The 21,266-nt window shown below is 46.5% G+C and overlaps 1 protein-coding gene across 1 annotated transcript in view; it reads right to left on the reverse strand.

Moving 5' to 3' along the window:
• Nucleotides 1-21,266, reverse strand: part of LOC144151836 (uncharacterized) — a 114,994-nt gene that overhangs the window by 66,499 nt on the left and 27,229 nt on the right. The window contains exons 6-10 of the mRNA XM_077683000.1: nt 18,970-19,008; nt 10,882-11,010; nt 6,123-6,161; nt 4,691-4,822; nt 1,389-1,433 (exon numbers count right to left, since the gene is read on the reverse strand). Coding sequence (XP_077539126.1) covers nt 1,389-1,433; nt 4,691-4,822; nt 6,123-6,161; nt 10,882-11,010; nt 18,970-19,008 — 384 coding nt within the window. The remainder of the gene's footprint in view (nt 1-1,388; nt 1,434-4,690; nt 4,823-6,122; nt 6,162-10,881; nt 11,011-18,969; nt 19,009-21,266) is intronic.

Consider the following 21,266-nt stretch of genomic DNA (forward strand, 5'->3'; position numbering starts at 1 on the left):
CTGCAGCGCCCAGCTGTACTGAGAAATAAACGCACGTAAAAGCGATGAATGGCAGTCACAAGGCAGTTTCCTCTTTGCTTTCGCATTGTAGCGGTGTAGTTTGACCGAACGCAAATCTTGGTTCGAACTGTATAAGCTAAAAAAAACATACTGGCTCGCGGTTTTCGCCTGGTTATGTGATGCGAAAACAGGCCAGCGAAAGTGAGACTATAAGACGCAGCTGCAGCGTGGCCCCGGTCACCCCTGAAGAAGAAGCCGAGCCGGCTTCGAAACGTTGGGTTTTGTCTATGTATTGGTTCGAGCATAATTAAATCTCAGTTCATTAACTTCCCAACCAGACAGAAGTCTGTCAAAATGTTCCCCTTCAAATAACTCATTCAGCCTCAACTCCATTCCTGGTATAAAAAGATGAACTCTGATTGATTGATTGATTGATTGATTGATTGATTGATTGATTGATTGATTGATTGATTGATTGATTGATTGATTGATTGATTGATTGATTGATTGATTGATTGATTGTAGGGTTTAATGCGCCGATGCAACGCAGGCGATGAGCGCGCCGTAGTGGATGGCTCAGGATCAATTTTGACGACATGGTGATCTCCAACGTGCGCCGAAATCTCGAACACAGGGGCGTTTTTGCGTTTCGCCTCCATCAGAAAACCGGCCGCCACGGCCGGGAATCGAACCTGCGTCCTCGTGCTCACCACCATAACGCCTTACCCACTAACTAAAATGCTGAACTCAATTGCCCATCTACTTATCCCTCGATTGTCCCCCTTCCGACGCCATTCGGTTTCACTGGACATGCGGAGTGATTCCAGTGAGCTGCAAATTAGGAGCTGCAACCCCGACATCTATCGCATAAGCGCTGCCCGTGCGCATGACAGTGAAACGATCCAGCTGTAGTAAAACAAACAATCCAGTACAATACGTAGTCTACGAAGTCGGACTTTACACAGAGGCCAGACTAGTGGGAACGCCAAATGTTTTCGCACGTTTACCTTGGAGTCCCTTAAATTATGTGTGACCTCTCAGCCAAGCCTATCGAGCATTTTTGGGGCTTTGCTTACGTAAAGAGCAAAATGGGCGGGTTTATGCAGCATTATAACGGGACGAAACACCACTAAAAGTAGCGCGTGTACCCAAATAACGCAAACACAGCGCTGGCTAACAGTTGAGTTAGTGCCTTCAGTGCAGTCCTGATGGGCAATAGAAAGTGAATGCTGACATTTCGATTCACAGCATTGTGTATCTCAATGTTATCATTCCTTTCCCGCGGTTCCCTGCGCGTGCCAAGAAGACACAAATGTTTTTTATAGATACTTTAAACGGTCTACTTGACAGCGTGGATTGTTCATTTTTAGAGCTAAAAAAGGGCTCACCTTCTTCACGTCGGGGTAAAGTCTTCTCGCGTGGCAGGCAAGAATCTGAAAAGGGTAAGCGAAATTTCGTAAGATGAAGGTTGCACATGTGGAATCAAAGTAGGTGCAAGTAACATTGCAAACTACATAGCTTTCAGTGGGTAAACAACTCAACCTTCCTCCGAAGCGCACTACAAAAGTTAAGAGTCTGAAAACATGAATACGAACTAAGCGGGGCGGGCTTGCAGTGACCTCGAAACAAAATTTCGCCTTAGAAAAGGGGAAACCGGATGTATGCTAATAGGGTGTTTCTGGAACGCTCACTCAACAGCCTGTTTCGATTTCCGTTGTGGTTGTTTGTGGTTTCGGGTTTACTTAAAGTCATAATGGAAATTTTTCCAGTAGCAATCTGCGCATGTGCGGGCAGCCTCTCCGTCTTCCGTGGCAGTGGACTCGGGCAAAATTAACAAACGGGTGCCCCTCAGCTTGCTTCTTGAGGAGCGGCTATGCTTTCTAGCGCCGCACGTTTTTATTTTCTCTTTTTCCACAGTGAGTTCTTACGTGCACAAAATAGGCTTTCAAAGGAAAAGGGCAAGGACGTTTGAGGCTGACCATGCTTCGAGGGAGAAGCGAAAACCAGAAAAAAGTAAAGAAAAAGGAACGTTTTGACCTCTGCAGATTACACACGGGAACGTGCACCTGCTACCAGGACATTCACGCGAAAGGTTCGGGCGACAGGTGGGTGCGGGAGGAACTACAGGACCAGGATATTTTGTGCACGAGTTGTCCGAAAGCCGGACTTTTTGAGGGGCATGCCTTACTTCATTGTAGTTTGCCGTGGCGGCCGCTACGAGGACCAGTGCTGCAAAAAGGTCCATTCATCGCAACAATATAATACCATCAATTAAGGATTGATTGTAGGCTTTAACGCACCGACGCAACGCAGGCGATGAGGCGCGCCGTAGTGGAGGGCTCCGGATTAACTTTGACCAGCTGGGAATCTTTAACGTGCGCCGAAATCTCGTACACACGGGCGTTTTTGCTTTTCGCCTCCATCAGAAAAGCGACCGCCGCAGCCGGGAATCGAACCCGCGACTTCGTGTTTAGCAGCGCAACATCAATTAAGGAGTCGAAAGATCTGCGCTCATACTTCGTATTACAAAACAGTGTACTCATTGGAATTTTTTTTTACGAAATCAAGAGAAGAACCGAATAAAACGTAATTAAATGCAAACAGATGCTTTTCTGCAAAATCTCAACTAAATCGTTTTTCCGCAGTCAACCTAAATTGCATCGTTTTTCCTTCTAAGAACAACACCTGTATACAACAATTCTCGCAAAACTGCAGTATAATCTCCCCTACTCGTTTGCTCGGTAGGAGTGCGTAACATGTTAATCCAAGTTTCTTTCCGGTATAGCCATGTTGTCATTTGTCATACAGGATACTGGGACCGGATGATTGAGACTCTCAACCATACAGCGCAAGGGGCCTATTGTTTTGAATACAAAGCTTATCTGCCGGCGATCAAGAACTTGCTCGGGGCTTACTAAATAAGCCCAGCCCTGTTATCAATGAGCTGCTTTCTTCAAGATGTTTTATTTTGCATCACAAAAACAGCTGGTACATATATTCTGATTTAATTTGCGTGTTGTATACTCAGTCTGTTTCACTGTTTCTTTGGTTTTGAATGAGCAGAAGAAATCGATCCATGAAACGTCGCATTGGGCGTGTTGGCAGACACTCCCGGTCGATCCACTAATTTTTTTCATGCTGTGACCCGGACCCTATACCAATGAAAGAAGATTATTATCCCGTTTGCAGTTGGAGTACCACCTCGGTACTTCGGTTTCAATCAACAGGCTCACACCTGAGCTCGCGCCTCCCTTCCCCGAGCCGACAGCCCCCAAACAGTTTTTTCTGCCCCCGACTATTTCTTCTGAGAAAATGCCCTCGGATAGCACCTTCTGAAATTAAACTGTTAGGCTACAACACGTACGTGAGATCTGTTGTTGCATATGCGAACATTGTTTGGATCCCCTACACACAAAAAAAAACATATTGCGAAGGTAGAAGGCGTCCAAAGAAAAGCCGTCCGATTCATTTATGACAAGTTTAGGCAAACGGACTCACCTACCGAAATGCTTGAAGAAGCGGGCATGCTAACGCTGCAAAAACGAGCAAGACTAGCACGCCTACGATTCATGTACCAGCTACGCCATAAGCATATCAACATCGATGCCTCCAGATACATTACAGTGAAACAATCACGACCCACGCGTAAGCAGCACTCTGAAATACTGCATGAATACGAATTCCGGACGGAATGTTTCAAACACTCATTCTTCCCAGCCACCATAAGGGAATGAAACAGCTTAGCAGCCATGATTACTAGCAGCAATTCTTTAAATATTTTTTCACCTCTTGTTGAAGCATATTTGCGTTTGGAATCCTAACATTGCGCTATTGTACTCATCTTTGCAAAATCGATTGTTTTTAGGCTGTGTTATTTTGACTCTTTCGCACTGTAATCATTTGGATGTAGTACAATTATTTTTAGAACTTGGTTGTTAGAACTTGGTTAGAACTTGTTTGAGTTTGGTTTTTAGAAATTTAGAAGTTATACATCCTAAAGGATGTATAACTTACAGATGTTTTTATTGTGTGCTTTTATTGTGTGTTTCCCGGTGTCCTTCCTGCGAAAACCCCGACAAGGGATTGGCAGTATTTTAAAATAAATAAAATAAATAATATTCCCAAATTCTAAGCTACTACAAAGCAACTCGAATTAAATTCTCACCTCCTACCCAAGTTTCAAAGACAGGGTCAAACAGCACTCCCATCAATTCAAACGAACACCTTCTCCCACTTTTCCCGACTACACAAACTCCACCCAATCCAATACCACAAGCTGCGCCACAAGTGCAACCAACTAGCCACAATCTACAAGTCCGCAGCAGGGTGCGACTGAATTCACGAACCCCCTCTAAGAGAGGAGTAGGGGAGTGAGGCACTGCTTCGTGCGTACTACCACGAGCAGTGCCGAGCAATCGCCAGAGCAGCCACCGGCGCCCCGGAAAATGGAGCCACGGACTAAGGGCACCCACTATGTCGCAGCACTATACTAACACAATAAAGTTCGTTCTCTCTCTCTCTCTCTCTTTCTTTCTCTGGCTCTGCACACGAAAGCTGCAAGCATGACCACAAATAAAATTTATCGCGATGTAACAAAGCTACACCTTCCATGTAATGGTAACAAATTTAATGAGGAGGTGAGGGGTGACCAGAAAATTTAAAAAAAACAAAGCCCGCAGACAGCAGCCACCTTTTCGATGGTTGCGTTGTGCATGTACTTCTCGTACTCAGCCAGCAGCTGAACCTTCATGGCGTCGCTGGTCGAGTTGTCGTACACGAGCTGGGCACAGGCCTGCACCACGTGGAAGTTCTGAAGCTCCCACTGCAAACGAATGTGTGGGCAGGTGAAGGCGGCTTTTAAGAGTGGAACTAGATAATTTTGCTTTCACCCGAAATCATTAATAGTGGCACAGTGTGAGGCCTAAGCACCGTTGCCACAAACTCGAAGAAAGCTTACGACGAACTCAGAGAACCAATCCTGTACCAACAAGCGATTGCGCAAATACCCTCCGAAACAAAGAAAAAGCCCCAAAAACTTATCGCTTCGTGTATTGCTCAGTCCTGCTGCTGCTGATTGAGCCACTTATAGCCTCTCCCGCCTTCATTTGAAGTAATGTGGACTTAACTTTGGCATTTCTCAAAAATCTGAACGGAGCACTTCAGTACCCAACATGAATTTGAACAACTAGCGTCGCCTACTGCTAGACGTTGTCCACTAAAGCGTGTTCCACTCCTCGCTGTTCAGAGTGTGTGGAAGACGGTAGAACGCTTCACTGAGCCCACAACATTTCTTGCTTGCGATGATAGTTCTTCCGTTTATATTTTTTGTCTACTACTCGTAATGGCAGGGGCCATGAAGACAAAATAAGTTGAGTTCATTACTAAGACTGCTTTCTCCTGATAAAATCGACACCAGTTTTATCGGAAACTTCCATCTGCTACAAAAATATTACTGAACACATGTGAAACAGTGGTCACTCCCCTGCCACTTTCCGGCCCCTTTTCTATGACGTCACAGAATCTTGTTTGTTCAATTCGTGGCCGCCGACCGAAACCATGGCCATGAAACATGACTATACGATTGCAAGGGGTCTTCTGATCCGCTTGATCGTGACACTTGGATGCTAGCGCACAGTTAACATACTGATAATTATGTTTTTTTAGTGCTGGGCCATGATGCGTCACTGATGCCCATTATACGTCACTGAAGCGCGAAATTTCAACATTTTGCAGTACTTCTTGCGTTTGCTGAGTTAAACAACGTCTTTCGCGGTTAAAATATACCACAATGGGGTACTGAAGGCCAGTTCTTTAAAATAAACAAAGCTGTGTTTTGTCCGCATGGCCCATTTATAAAGACTACCTGCTTAGTCCTTGGCGAACTTGGAACACTTGCCAACTCGTCTCGAGCTGCTATGAGATGTTAGTCTCATGTCATGAAGCGTAGTTTTTGTGAGACCGACAGCCTGACAGGAAGAGGGAAACCAAGCAAGATTGTTGCAGAGGAGGTGCAGATTGTACACTCCGGGTCAGCTCTTGAATTCCTTTGGTAGTTGGGACTTCGGTGCACCTACCTTTCTTTTGAATAGGGTTGACTGCGAATGTGGCGCAAGGCTGCTTACCTGGCCTTTTGTTGTCTTGAGGTAGACACAAGTGTGGAGCTGCAAGAACAGGGTAGCCAGTGGTTGTTCGAGGCCATCATTATGGCCCGCTTTGATAACGAGGTAGGCACACTAAAAAAGTTCTTACTATTCAACTATCTCTGGCTCCCGCAAGCATTCTTAAGAGACATGGTCATGACTTTATATGTGTTTAGACAGCAATGCCCATTCGCATGGTACCAGAGGTACCAGACTGCAACAAAATACTGCGGTCCGGCATTTATTACCAGCTCCTTTTGTTTGATTATACGGTCGCAACTCGTTCATTCGGATTTCTGTAGTTCGAATGTATTACGATTTCGTCCGGGAGAGCCCCATAGTGTCAAAGAGCCCGTATTTATGTATGTATAGGAGGTGACGTTAATCCCTACGCTAATAGGTTCATGCACGGATATTTGGAACTATTGCCACCGCGCCCGCGGCTCGGCCATGGCACACTGCACTCGGCGAGAGAAACGTACCTCGCGCACGTTTCGCACGACTACGCACGAGACTGTGTCTCCTTCGAAACAGAGAATAACGGATAAAGTAAGTGAAATGGGGTAAAATCAATCTTAAACCCTCATGGCGGACGTTTTTGAGGACGTACACTTGACGGTGTTACGATTCGGCGTGCCGCTACCCTGTGCGCGCGTCCTCCAAAATCAGTACTGTGCGGTGAAGTTTTTGCGTATTGCGGCAAAGCCCACCCTCCTCAAACAAGCTACAAGCCGGAACGTGCCTGCCGCGCAGGCGCTCTTTGGCGATGATTCCCGCCCGTGCCAAGTGCGCGATCCGGAACGAACTGGTTGAAACGGGGTCATGTTGAAACCACTCTACGAAAAAACTAAGCTCAACGAGATCTCTTTTCCGCGCTCTCTCCGACTCAACGTGCGCCGGCAATCACAAGACCGAGAAAGGGTGTTCTTGCGTGTTTGTACTTTGTTTGGAACGTGCGCAAAGCGCTGGCCAGCGGAGGAGCTGTTGACGTTTCTGCGAATGAATTCTGCCCTTTCAGCGCCTCTAGATAGATCGGTTCGGGCTCCCGTAAGCAGTTCCGCCCTGACCGAGTCATGCTGTAAGCCCGCCCGCAAGGGGGTTGTTCCTGTACCGTCGCTATTCGCCTGTAACCGTGCAGTAAACCAGTACCGTTTTTATGGCGGAGCTGTTGTTACTGGCTGTAAGTTTGCCGTTGCAGAAAAAAATACTAAGAAAATGCTGAGCGCCCGTGAGCGCGTGCCTCGCGGCGACAGCCGAGTTTTTGACTGCCGAAGTGGCTTTAGCCAAAAAAATACAAGAGCTTTGGCGTTGTCGTTAAGCACTACCGCACATGTTCAAAAAAACTGCAGCGCTAAATCCAAATATTATAATACACCCTGCTTGGGAGAAGTCACCGTGGCTTCCGCGTTCTCTAAAAGCCATTATGGATAATTGGAGACATGGCTATGACTGTACCAATCCTTCCCGAGGTGACTTGCAGATCCCGTCACCGCTGCCTCGAGTCGATGACGAAGAGCGGGTGGAAGTCTACAACGCTGAGCAGGACTATGCATCCACCACTCGCCGCGAAGACGACGACCTCTTCGGTGGATATTAGGACGATTGTTAGCACCGCAACTATGCCAAAAAACAATGATATTAAAACTTAACTATTAATGCGGCAATGTTCACATACAACAGCTTCGCCAATCAATTCCTGCGCGTGAGCAGTGCAAGCTTCCCTGAATTTTTTGCTCTCAGGTCTTTGCCGTCAACACTAAGGCGGCAACTCTGCTGGCCGCTCGTCAGCCACACTACCATGACGGAGGCGACGGAACAGCGGACTACGTCAACGTGGACGCGAGTGCAGGGATGTGGGGTGTGCTGGCAGATGAGGACAGCATTTATGTGGTCAGAAGCGCAGAAGCTGTCGCTGCCAGTACCGTGGAGGAGCAAGAGCACCAGTATGCTTGTTTGCTCAGAATTTATGACCGGGTTAAATGTCGCCTGTCTCTTCAGCAGTCTTAAAGAAGGCGATCGGTAGACCTTCTACTACATTCGCTCCTTAAAGAATAAAAGAACCCTGGCTGTTGCATTCAAGGACAGATGGCAGTCTGTAATCACGCGCTTTTCAAACACCAAATTGTGGACATACACTGCGGGCGAGATTCCGTTCCGGCCATTTTATGTGCGCACACAGCGCCGTCTACCGCCTTCCTTTGCACCACACTCTTTCTATTCTTTTATGCATCTGCTAAAAGAGCTCCGCTGTTCTGCCCCAGTGGCCTAGGGTTTGATACGTGGGTTCGGGAACGAACTCCCCGGACTCCAGCCCCCGCGATGACATTATCTTTTCCAGACCCGTGATTTCAAACACGAAGCTGTTTAGCAAATCGTAATTTTTCGTGTCCGCGATTAAAAATACCAAGATATTGCTGAGCGCGCCCGCGTGAGTACGGGCGTCGCGGCGACCGCCCGGCCATTAACAAAACCAGGAAAATGCCTAGCGCTCGTGTGTGCGTGGCTCGCGACGACCGCCCAGCGTCCTCTGCGCACGTCTGTCAAGCCAAGCATACTCACTTAAGGAGATTGGCCAATATAGGCAAAAAAACATCTAGTGGTCGCCATAATCATGGCAACAGTTGCTCGGAACGAGTAAGGTGATGTCCAGTGGTTATCACTTCCAAGAAGAAATGAAGGAAGCTCGCACTTATAGCAATAATGATGGAGTAAACGCCGTTGCGGTTGCGAACAAGAAGCAAATCGTCTGCAATCGTGGACTTGAACCTTCGGGATGGTCGTGAAGGTTGCGCACAGCTTCGCTACCTTCAAGTCTTACGCGTTAGTGCGAGCTTGCTTCATTTATTTCAAAACCCGTGATTTTCTTTATTGTAAAACGTTTCTTTAGCTCAATTTTTCGCAATCTTTTCTCAAATGAATGTGGTTTAGTATCTCTTAGGTCGGTTGAGAGGTGGGGCGCCGCATGCCATCACGTTTAGTCATCACGCTTCGCTTCCCGCCAGAAGTGTCTGGGCTGTGCATACCACCGAACGGAATATCGCGCCCTGCGACTTCCCAATGCCAGTGTCCTATACTATTCTTCATTTTCATTAGCTGGAATGTTAAATTATTGCTCCTGAGATGGTTTCCCATTGCGTATTGAAATTACGAGCTTTTACTCTAATGAAGTGTCGGAGTGGAGATAGAACTTCCCCTTGCTTCGCCAGACCAATAACGAACAACGCGGCAGAAGAGGCTTGTTTGTGTTTCATTTTGGAAAAAGAAAGCGCTGCCGCAAGCGACACATGGGCAAGTTTTAAAAAACATACCTCGCGTGCCCGACGTGCTCTTACTTATCGCTTTTAAATTACGTCCTTGTGTCTTCTTCACAAGCCCTTTATTTTTCATTAAAAAACAGCAAGTTCACCATGTTTATTCTATCAGATGGCCCCTTGCTAATTACAAGTAATCACTGCTGTACACTAAAATACTAAACTATTTTAAGAAGTCTATCGTGAGAAACCTGGAAATGATCTTGCTTTTATACGTACATTAAGAACCCATATATCTGAAGTCCCGCCTAACAAGGCATCAATAATGGAGGATTTTTTTTTTTTGCGTGACAAATTAGGATTTTTTAAAATAGCAAGAACAGAAAGTAGACCCACAAAAAGTGCAGATATTCGGACGCATTTACACTGACTATGCACTAACTTAATATTTGAACATATGTTCCAAACTCTTTAATGTGATGTTGAACCACAGCGGGAAGGACAAGATGACGGGATGCAGGAAGAGGACACACGAAGACGACGTCATCTTTTATGTGATTTTTCATGTTTGTTGACGGTGTTGAACTTTCTAAATTCCTGGCACTCGGCTACATGTCAGGCGAATCACAACTTTTACTTTGCAGGAAGTACGCCTCAGGGGATCCCTTATTAAAGTGGTCTAATTGCACCATGGGCACAGTTTGTCATCAGCACATTCTTTATTGTAATTAATGACACCTGCCTTCTATCTGTCAGCAATACAGCTATAGGTTTTCTCTGAATTCTTATTTAGCCTCCGTAGGTTTGTTTTCATTCGCGTTTGTACAAACTAAAATGAAAGAACGCACCAGCACTAACTTGAAGGTAACTGTTCCTTTCGTGGCAACATAAGCCAGCGTTCATGTCTTCTGATTTCGGCCCTGTCGATGCTAATTTATTCCCTTTGTGTTTCTCCATGGCTTGATTGAGACTTACTCATTTTCAAAGGCAACTACAATCTTTTAAACGATGCAGTACTGTATAAGTCTTTATTTTCTGCAATACAAGTTATGCCCAATGGCTCATATATGTACTGTGTGGAAGCAGAAGCTTTTTTTCCGTGGATGAGACCTAACCTTATCGGAAATGTTCAGGAATGATCCCGCAGTGAGGGCGGCTGCGCCTTGTGAGGGTCAAGCGCTCTTTCTGTCGGCCTTCTCTCAATGTGTGATCGTAACTTCCTCCAGGCGTGAGACCTTCCCGATGAACCAGACTGACTGGCACCACATCGTTGTTTCTGTTAGAGCTGCGCTACTTCTTCTATTGGCAACTTTCAATAACGCTTCCAAGCGCACATTCGCCGCATAATAAAAGCGCTACTCAAGCTAGTCTAGGGCTCTCTGAGGTGTGATTTCGCGTATTTGTAAGGCGTGGAAGCACAATGCATATAAATAACTACAAATTGTGTATTTTGCAACTTCTCTGCATGCTGTGTAACCAGCCCTTCTCACCTGTACGTAGAGATCCAAGTCGCCACTCTTCAGGGTCAAGTCCAACTTCTCCTGCACCTGTTTCGGTTCGAGTCCTGGGAGCAACTCGCTCTGGCATTCGGGGAGAAGCTGCCGGTACTCCCGTTGTTCCTGCGTAAGATACATCAAGGGCTCCCGTTCTATATGGGTTCGCAATAACAACTATTCACGGCAGGTGATCAATCGCAACTGTTTATTTCAGCCACTTATGCTCCGATGACCAAAAGCGCACAGCAGAACGCGTCCGGGGGTAGGAGCGTCAAGGTTGGGCAGTCTGGCTGCGCGCGAAATTCAGTTCCGAGATACGTGTAAGCCTGGAACGTTTGGTGGGATTCAGAAAGTACATATTTGTATTGATATGCTAAAGAAAATCATCGATGGGCACATAAGTTGTGCTGAACTTCGTTATCACCTCTCGCTAACAGTCCCCATTAAAACAATAAAAAACACCTTGTTGAGTGCGTCCGAAGACGACTGCTATTCCGCTCCCTGTTACAATGATGAATGGACATTGTGGAAAATTCGCTTGATCACGGGCCTTCCTTTGACGAAATTCTGGAGAGTTTAAAGTATTTAGGGGTACGTTCAGATTTCTGTCTTTAATGCGCACTCAAGTTTCAAAGCCATTTTTGCATAGTCGTATGTACACGCTACTAGCAGACCGCAAAAACTGAGAACGCTTCCCAAGGAGGCATCGCGCTGACGCTGCACACATTTCTGATAAGGGGACAGCAGTTGAATGCGTCGTGCATGCTACATAAATACGCTAAGTTCCATTTCGTTGAAGCCAAAACTGCGGCGAAGCCTTGTCCTAGTGGGGGGACAATGAGAATAAATAATCAACTAATTATTTAATTAATTAATTAATTAATTAATTAATTATTCACAGGCGAGGTCGAACACATCATGGTGGGCATTAGTGAGGAACTAATCTACTCAAAATGATTATCCAGCTGATATGACACATGTGCGTGACGTTTAAATAATTTATTGATCTTTAAGTTGCGCATATTTTCAACAATTGAACTCGTAATACATATTGTTACAGTGTGTATCAGCAGCCGAAGAATGGGTAGTTAGTATATAGCCCCAAGAATGGCGGACATGTGTTAGGGCTCATCTGAAAAGAAGACGCTACGCACGCTTGGGTTTCGAGGGCTCGTTGGAGGAAGAAGAAGAAGAGTAATTAAGTCATACTTCTAGGAACTTTAACACAGGCCGAACAAAAAAAAAAGACGAACACACGTTACACACTTTTCGCTTTAAGGGTCTTTTACTCCTTCGTCCTTTGTTAAAGTTCGCTAGAAGTATGACTTCATCAGTCAATAACCAACTCGCCCAACTCTCCGCTTTAATTGTTAAAAAGAAGAGGTTCGTGCTATGGCCAACACGGTGCTCGCTTCCCTGTGAATACGTGTGTTAAATACACCTTACTAAAGTTTGGGTTTGGGCAAGTTGGTTCATATTTAAACTCGGAAACAGCGCTTTAAACGAGGACAGCGACGAAGAAAGCATGCATGACAAAGCACGCGAAGCGCTTCGTGGCTTGCCGCGACAGCGTCGTGTACGAGGTGCCCCTAGCATGTGGTCGTGTGTATGCGTGGCAGACCGGGCGTTGCCTGAACGAGCGCCTAAGGGAGCGCCTAAGGCACAGGCAGCCACTCGGCAACGCACTGCAAGGCCTGCAAGGCCCTTATGTGCTCCCCGCGTTTGGAAGAAACTAAGATACTCAAGAGGTTCCATGACACACGCGCACCCGAAATCTACGAGGTGTGGGAGATCGCCCAGCGTGGCGAAGAATGCGTGAGCACCCCTTCCGTAGCTCTGTATCAGAAAGAACTTGGTACTTGAACATGTAATTTAGAGTTATCTTGGCATAGCAGACGCGCCTGTAGTTTGTTTGCGTTTTTCTTTTTCTTTTTCCCGCATGTGACGTCATTGTATTCTTCCTTTATATTTCCGCAAGCAATAAAATATTGCTCAGTTGATAGTCAGCGCTAGTGTCTGTGTCTTCTTCTTCGCTGTCCTCGATTAAAGCGCTGTTTCCGAGTTTAAATACACCCTCATTTTCACGTATCCCCCCCCCCCTCGTAACAATATTGCGCTGATGAGACGCACGCAATATATCTGCAAATTGATGTTTTGAACGGCGTGCGACTTGTATGGTGACCGCGCGCTAATAGCGCACGCACAGGGACGCTCCTAGTAACACTTCAGGCTTCAAAAACACGCGACTTTTAGGACGAAAGCTCTAGGTGTCTCCTCAAATGGGAAAGTGACCGCATTTGGCGTCTTTTTTGGTTGAACTCTTCGGCTTAAATTCGAGTGGTACCAAACTTCCGCCGCTTTAAAGAGAAAATAAACAAATACAAACACATTTTCTTTCGCGTGAGACTTGAAGCCGGGCCGCAATGTAAAGATGGAGGGTGGGGGAGGGGGGTGCGCTGCACTAAGAGAGAGAAAGAGAGAAGGCCCTTTCTTGAAAAAGCAGTTTTTTCGGCGTTTGCAATCGCCTACAAGCTCCTCTGCTAGGGGTCGGGGATGTGGTGAAAACAGGCCCTAGAAAGAGGTGGACAAAAAGAAAAAAAAGAAAACTGGCGTGGCTTGACGTGCTTGACGGACTATTTTTCAGATTGTGTCACAGACTTCACAATTTTAAAATATGGCCAATGTCCTCCAAATAAGAAACCAAACTTTTCGAGCCTTACGCTGCTTCTAGGGGCAAGTCCATAGTCCTAGAATGGTCTTCAGAGTTACCGGCCCTTGATTTAGGCGTACAACATCTTCAAAAAAACGAGATCTTGGTGCCAAGCAGGCCACGCATTCTACTGAAATATGTTCAATGGTTTCTACAGAAGGATAGTTGTCGCAGTACGGGTTGGTCGTCAATCTAAGGCGAAAAAGGTAACTGTTGGTGGAAGCAGAGTTCGGTCGTAGGCGATGATATAATGTCTCCAGCCTACGAGGGAGCTGTCTTGGAAGTCTTGATTTCAATTCCGGGTCCATCGCGGGCAAAAAACACTTCGTTATTGGGTTGGTTACACCATAGCCGGTTTCTGCACTAACCACAGCGCTGAACCGGCATATTGCCAGAACGGAACAAAAAAAAAATGGCTCCAACCCACGCTGTGAAGGTGATTGGAAAGCAAAGCTTTAAACGACACCCACAACAATTGCCCATGCGAAGTCACTTGAATTCACACACGTGGCTCTACAAAGAGTGAAACCAGAGATTCTGCCAGCCATGACCTGGAATTCGCGAGGAGGGGGTCGTTCCCGACGCAGCAGCAGCGTCGGCCACGGCCAGGCTACAGCGGCGGACGACGCCGCCGCTGTAGCCCGGCCGTGAGTCGGAAGTGAGAGAAAACGGAGAGGAGCGTCTTTCGAAGGGTGCGAAAGCGCAATTTAGCCATCCTGATGTGCTAGCTTGGGGCTTCACCACCGCGCGACACAAGCGCAGACACCGAAACAATTCGGCATGTGAGCTTAGTGATTCGCATTTATATGGATTTAAACTAGTTAGTTTAGTAAGTTTGCGAATTTCGAGAACGCTGAGGGAACTTTTATAATCTGTATTTATCAGAACCTGTTGCTACTTTCGGCTTTTTGTAATACCTTTTAAAACACTACCGAACTGGTAATCACCAATTTAGAAAACGGAGTCCCCTTCGTGGCAAGCAGTGCGCAAAAGGTAGCGTTTCTCTAGCGGCCAGATGTCTGTATAGGGTTTGTACTATTTGTTTTCCCGTCGGGAAAACAAATCCTTAACGTATATTTGCCGTACGACCACTTAATTCCGTCGGGTCCGGGTTGAGCAGGAGGTGCTGTCGAACAAGTTAATCAAGCCGTGCGAAGGGACCGCGCAATGGACGCGAAGCTCCACCAAAACAGGCCCAAAACAACCGTCGCTAAAGCAGACAAAGTCGTACCGCCGACACCGCCATCGCCGAGCAAGCCCTCACGCGCGGGGTACACTAGGTATATTCGCGGCGCAATCTGCAGTGTGCTCCATGAGTGAAACCCTGCGCCCCCACTCCCTCCCCCCGCCGCCGCCTCCGACGCGTTAAGAGTTCGTCGTCCGGCACGCCACGAAAGAACCGTTGGCTGGTAGAGCTGGAAAGCTTTGCTTTAAATAGCCTGAAGCGTGCCCCGTGAAAGGTGCGGGTGACGGTACGGGAGTAGAACAAGTGCTACACGAGGAGGAAAGCTCCGACTGTGGGGCAGCGGCCGCGTGAAGTGCGGCAAGTATGCCTGGTGGAGCGATTCGCCTCAAAAGCCCAAGAAACCAAAGAAACCAAAGGAAATGGACGCAAACGCGATTTTCCAATAACGGGGCATTCGCTAGTCCCTGGCCATCGCCTTCAAAGCCCGTAAGCTGACGTTTAAGTGCCCGAGGAATCTTCTTCATTGCTTTCATGAAGCGGCACGGGCTGCGCCTTGTCTTGAAGACTTTGAAAGACGAGTACGCAGAGGAAAGAGGGTCTCTTTACCATGTATTCATCTCAGGGAAAGGACAGCCACTGGCAGTAGCATGGCATGCTCCGTCACCGACCTCCACACCGAAGACCAGCCCCTCATAACCTTTTGCGTCATCCCCTCCCATTACAGCGTCCCGGCCTACTTCACGAGCTCGCACGTGAGGACAACGAACGTCGCGGTGTCTTTTTCGCCGGTCACCATCAAACTTGTCCGTCGAAAACATGGTGTAGGTCACGGTGTAAGAATGTTGTGTAGATCCACGGCAGTCCTTTCTGGTCAATAAAAAGCGCTGAGGGAGCGGGAGCCCAGCTCCCAGCTAGAGGCCACGGCTTCCGCTCCCTCAACACTCAAAAAAGAACTCCAAAATGAGAATCACTATCCCGGTCCAAACCGGCGCTGCCGGCCACTAGGGCGCATTAACTTACCTGCCCACTTTTGTTGGGGCACAAATTACGCGGCAGCATGAGAAGCAAGTAGTCGATTGTACGATGTCGTGTGTGTGTACGTGCAAGAAAAAGAAGTGACCCCGTATCTGCTTGTATTGTCACGTATGAAATCAAGTATGAAGTGCAGTACTCTCACGTATGAAGTATGCCACGAGATTTAGTAGTTTGGAAATGTTCTGCTTGAATAAACGTCTTGTTCAGGAGTTCTCTTAGCTTTTCGTCGTGCGGCAAAATCGAGAGACAGACAGACAGACAGACAGACAGACAGACAGACAGACAGACAGACAGACAGACAGACAGACAGACAGACAGACAGACAGACAGACAGACAGACAGACAGACAGACAGACAGAGAGACAGATAGACAAACATTTCCCCGCTTAGGAAGCCCAAGACAGGTTATAGTCTTTAAAGTAGTGTTCTCGTAAAGTATTCCCGCTTCTGTTTTAATGCGTAGCATTCTTTGCCGTGTACCCCCCAGCCAGGACCGTGTAACGCCCTGCATTTCCGCAAAAATGCAGTAATCGCGGTTGTTCTACCTGTAATCGCTATAAAAGCGTAAATGGTCACACGGGACTGGTCACAGGGAAGCGTAACTGGTCACACGGAATTTTGAAAGATTAAAACATAATGAAAATATTTAAAAATGGCCGAAAATGGCGAAACGTGTAACGCCCCGCATTTCCGCAATAAATCAGATGTCGCAAAAGTTCCCCCTGTAATCGCTATAATAGCGTAAATGAAGATAATTGGTCGAACGAAAATTTTAAAAACTACAAAAATGAGAAAAATGTGAGAAAATACGGAAGATGGCGAACCATATAACGCCCTGCATTTCCACAATAATGCAGGTTTCACGAAAGTTCCGCCTGGAATTGTTCTGTCAGATTGGATAAAATTGGTCGCATAAAATTTTCAAAAACTCGAAAATAAGAAAAAAAATTACAAAATTGCGGAAAATGGCATACCCTATACATGGCATTACCACAATAATGCAGATTTCGCGAAACTTTCACCTGCAGTCGCTGTAATAGCGTAAATAGAGGTACTTGGTCGGACAGGATTTAGAAATACAAAAAAATTCTCTGTAAACAACTCACACTCAAGACAGGCGGAATAAGAATGTTAGGCATTAGTAGGCAATTCTCTGAATATCTCCAGAAATGTTTTTTTCGTTTGTAGACACAAAAAATCCGTGGAACCCTAGCCCTATTATCTTCCCTTAAAATGAAGCGCCGTAGCTTGTGTCGCGTGTAAGCGTGAGTACCTCTCCGGCGCCCGCTAACCTCGCATCGCTCGCTTTCACCCACACGCGTAATTTAAACGCCTAGACATCGTCATTTACCGACAGCTTCTGACGAGCACTTTTGGAATAGTAGATCACAACACTTCATACACCAGATTTTATACCATGCAATTGGAAATACGTGGCCGTGCACTTTCTACAACATAGTGTGGGAGCGACGCAACACGTCATCCCTTGACCCACATACAAACCCCTCAGTTGAGCAGTGGGAGGGGGGGTGGGGGGGAGAGGGGAGAGGGTCGTACGACTAGCTCAAACCAAGATCACCAACAACATCTCGTACTCTGGGCGAAACGGGCCGCCTAAGCCCAGGGCTTCCTGCCCTAAGCAGGCTCCCCCACATGGTGGTCATCCAAAGAACTTGGTAAAATAAACGTTTACTTCTCCCTCTCCCCTCTTGCCCCCTGAATCGGGATGAGTGAGCTGAACACCTGGACATTGCACATGGCACATGCTCAGGACATCGTGACCGGTGCAATAGATAAGAACACTGCCCTAGCGGTTCTCCTCATTTTCCTCTCTATAACTGGCCGCGCAAAGGTTGATTCGCAGTGGCGGAAACGCAACGGCCCGACAAATAGGCCAAACGCCAGTTTTGAGGTCGAACGTCGTCAACCGGCACCTATTGGGAAAAGTGTTCAATGTACTCAACTACTTCAAGCTGCGGGCACCGACCGGTTGGCGTAATCAGAGCTCAAACCGAAACGCGACGCCTAAATGAAGTGCTCCGAAACATACCCAGCAGTATCTGCGGCTATTCTTGCAAGGCGATTCATACCCACAGACTTGCAACTACCCGCAGTCAGACATTGAACAACGCTTAATAAAGCAGAATGCCGGTGGCTTTAATTTTGCCCATAACTTCCGCAGTTACAGCAGGCACACGTGCAATCCAAGCAATGAAATTAGTGAACTTTCACTTAAAACAGAAAAGAACGACTTAGATTTAGCACTTGTAAACGTGGTTACCACGAGGTCGAGGTATACTTGGCTTGGTTTTACGAATACTATGCGAGAAGCATGTCATGAAAGTTATGCTAGTGGATTATTGTATTCACCGTGTCACTTGCGCTGAAGGGCACGCGCTCATGGCTCAGCCACCGCGCCACTTTTCCAGGCGCTAACCAAGCGCCGACGAAGCAGCCATTAGACCTTCGTCTAGTCATGTGGTACCACGGCGGCGGAATTCCGAACGAGCGCAGCGGATCTCCCTAGCGGATCAGCCGTGACGTCATACCTGCCGCGTTCGCACTGTGGCGGTTGAAGGTGATCTCAATGAGATAAATGATGTTGCGAGACATGGCGTACCATACGGCTTTCGCTCTGAAAGGCGCCTGCATTTAGTATACCTTAAAGCTTAACGTCAGGATAGCGACGCCCTCAGAAATGTAGGTCTCCGGTGGGATAAACCGGATGACTGCAAACACTTGCTCCAGGAACATAGATACTGCAGGTCGCTGATGGACTTTATGCACGTTACTGGACTTAATGCATACCTGTAGACTCGAGATCCTACCGGTTTCGTGACTATCTGTGTTTTTTGCAGCCCTTCTCTCTCACTTTCCCACTTTCCTCCTTTTCTCTTGTTCTCCTACTTTTTTCTCTCTACATTTCTGTAGACCTCCTCTTATATCCCGCGTGGAAAAAAACACGAAGTGAAAAAAAACTTTGACATAACTACTGCCACAAAAATTAAAGACAAGAAACAAAGACTGCATAAACCTTAGTGAGTCCTCAGCGTTTGCACAGTAACCTCTTTGTTGTTCACTGTTTTCTGTTTTTTGCGTGAGTTCATGGCAAAGCGAAATCATGGCAAAACGAAAATTGACGGTTGCTTACCTCAATGTGCAGCAAGTACTCGTGCATACAGGTTTCCAACTGTAAGAAAAAATACGTCAGACATTATTACGCATAAACCGTTCACTCTGCCGCTTACCGGCCGCCTATTTCCAAACGCCTCGCTGCACAGCGCCCCACGCGACATGTGTGATATCATTGCACGTGCTATTCTATTCAGCTGCTGCTGAAACGGTCCCGCCATTCGGACCCTGTGGCCTCAACGTAGAGTTCTGGGTACACTGGGTTCGAGCCTCAGCGGTCTGAATTAACTTTTTATTGCAAATTTTTTGCTAAACTCAATTCTTTATTCAATTGCGGAAGAACTCAACTCTTCGTGATGTTTTTGGTATAAATGGTGGTTTGGTATGTATTAGGTCGATTTAGGTACCGGGCGCAGCCTGTGACCACGTTTAATTGACGTTCTGCATCGCGCGAAGACACGTGTCACGTGGGGCGCTGTGCAGCGAAGTGTTTGGAAATGCGCAGCCCGCATAACACCGTAGTTGTGCTGCCTGCATGCTCTACAACTGCTGATGCCACTGGCAATGTTCCACTGGTAAAGTTGCAACTACTGGCTCATGTTAACAAAACTTTATTTCCAGTTCCAAACACAGCGACATGTTTAGCAGAGTTGTTCGTGCATCGCTATAAAGGTGAGAAATACTGTTTAATCATGAGCCAAGCCAAATAATTACTTGCTGAGAAGCAATGAACGCTCGCGACAATAAGGTGTCGAGTTTAGGCATAACTCAATACACGAGTAAAAGTCGATACGTAAAACTGCCTGGCATACGAACTTTGTCTCTCTAAAAATCCACACGCAAGGTCTTCTTATAATGACTACCCCGTGATATGCCATCCATGTCTCTATCAAAACAGAGTTTTCCGCCATGTGCTGTTTCACAAAACAGGAAACGGTTACAAACGAGTGGGTAACTTGTTCTTGCTGGTTTTTGCTGTCCGCCGAAAAAAAAGCTGTAAAATATTGAACACCAAGTAATACAGTTCAGCAATGTCCTCAGCTTACGATGCTTCATTTTTCGGGGATAAAATACGTTTGAGGTGCTCCCTAGGAAGATACACAACGCCAATGAATCAGAAGCAGCGCATGTCTTTCTCTCTCTAATCTTGGGACACTGCTGGTTACATACTCTTCTGCTCCGGCCTTATAACCACAGTTGAAATGGGAGCTTTTTTTCATTTTGCGTTTTACTTCTCCCGCACAATAGACAATTTTCTCGTCCGTTTCTTAGACTCCAGGTGTGTACGTGCAGCCTGTGCTCGAGAGTGACCCGGCCTCAAAAAGAAAGAAAATCGGACAAAGAATGCAGGAGTTTAAGCAGGAGTTTGAGGAGTTTAATGCTGAATTGGAAGCGGCACACAGAGGCTACCGAACACAAAAGATTGAGGAGCCCGGTTAGAGGAGAAAAACAATCAAAATTTGTTGGAACGCTTAAGCCTTCTTACGTTCTTTGACGGCAAAAGCCTGACGTACTATTGTGACGGGGAACCTTTTATACACATACACGTTCACCCGTCGACATATCAGGGGGCACGCTATTCAACCCTCATTATTCTTCCTAATCCATCTTCCTGAACCTTAGTCCATCTTTATTCCTACCCTAATCAACTTTAATGCATACTAAACTACCTTATTTCCTCTTCATTCACTCTAATCTTATTCAACCTAGCTCTAAGAAATACTCAACATTGTCACACACATCAAATCTTCAATTTTGTCTTTACAGCCAGTCACAACCCGTAGAGAGCAACATTGCGGACACGGAGGTCATTCTTGCCACACTTAAGCAAGACCATGAGAAGTTAGATGAGTATGTTAAAGCAATTAGCGCTGTTCATTCTGAAATCAAGCAGAGGAAATAATTATGTCGATGACATAGGACCATAGCAGATTACATATTTTCGTTGTGCATGGCGCAAAAGAAAATACGAGTGAAGTTCATGCACTCTTATTGAAATTGTAAAGAAGCAACAACGTTTTTAACGACATACTAGAACTAAAGTGGTGTTCGCTAGGCGCGTCCATCAAGTTCACAAGTAAAACACCTTGCGAGAGCGGCCAGTTGTGATACGATTTTATGAGTTCGCGCAAAAATTGGCAGTGCTACGGAACAGCTCCAACCTGAAGGGTTCTATTATATCTGAACGCAATACTTTTGAATAACTGTCCCTGCAACGCCTCAGAAGCTGTGGCCGCGAGGAAAAGTTAACCGTGAGTACGTAATAAACTGACTTTGCTTTAGGGCAAACTTGAAGTAACCAAATGCTCGTTCGTT

This window comes from Haemaphysalis longicornis, unplaced genomic scaffold, assembly GCF_048455015.1.
Source record: "Haemaphysalis longicornis isolate Haplotype H1 unplaced genomic scaffold, Haemaphysalis longicornis Haplotype H1 scaffold_9, whole genome shotgun sequence".
In the NCBI taxonomy this organism is placed as follows: domain Eukaryota; kingdom Metazoa; phylum Arthropoda; class Arachnida; order Ixodida; family Ixodidae; genus Haemaphysalis; species Haemaphysalis longicornis.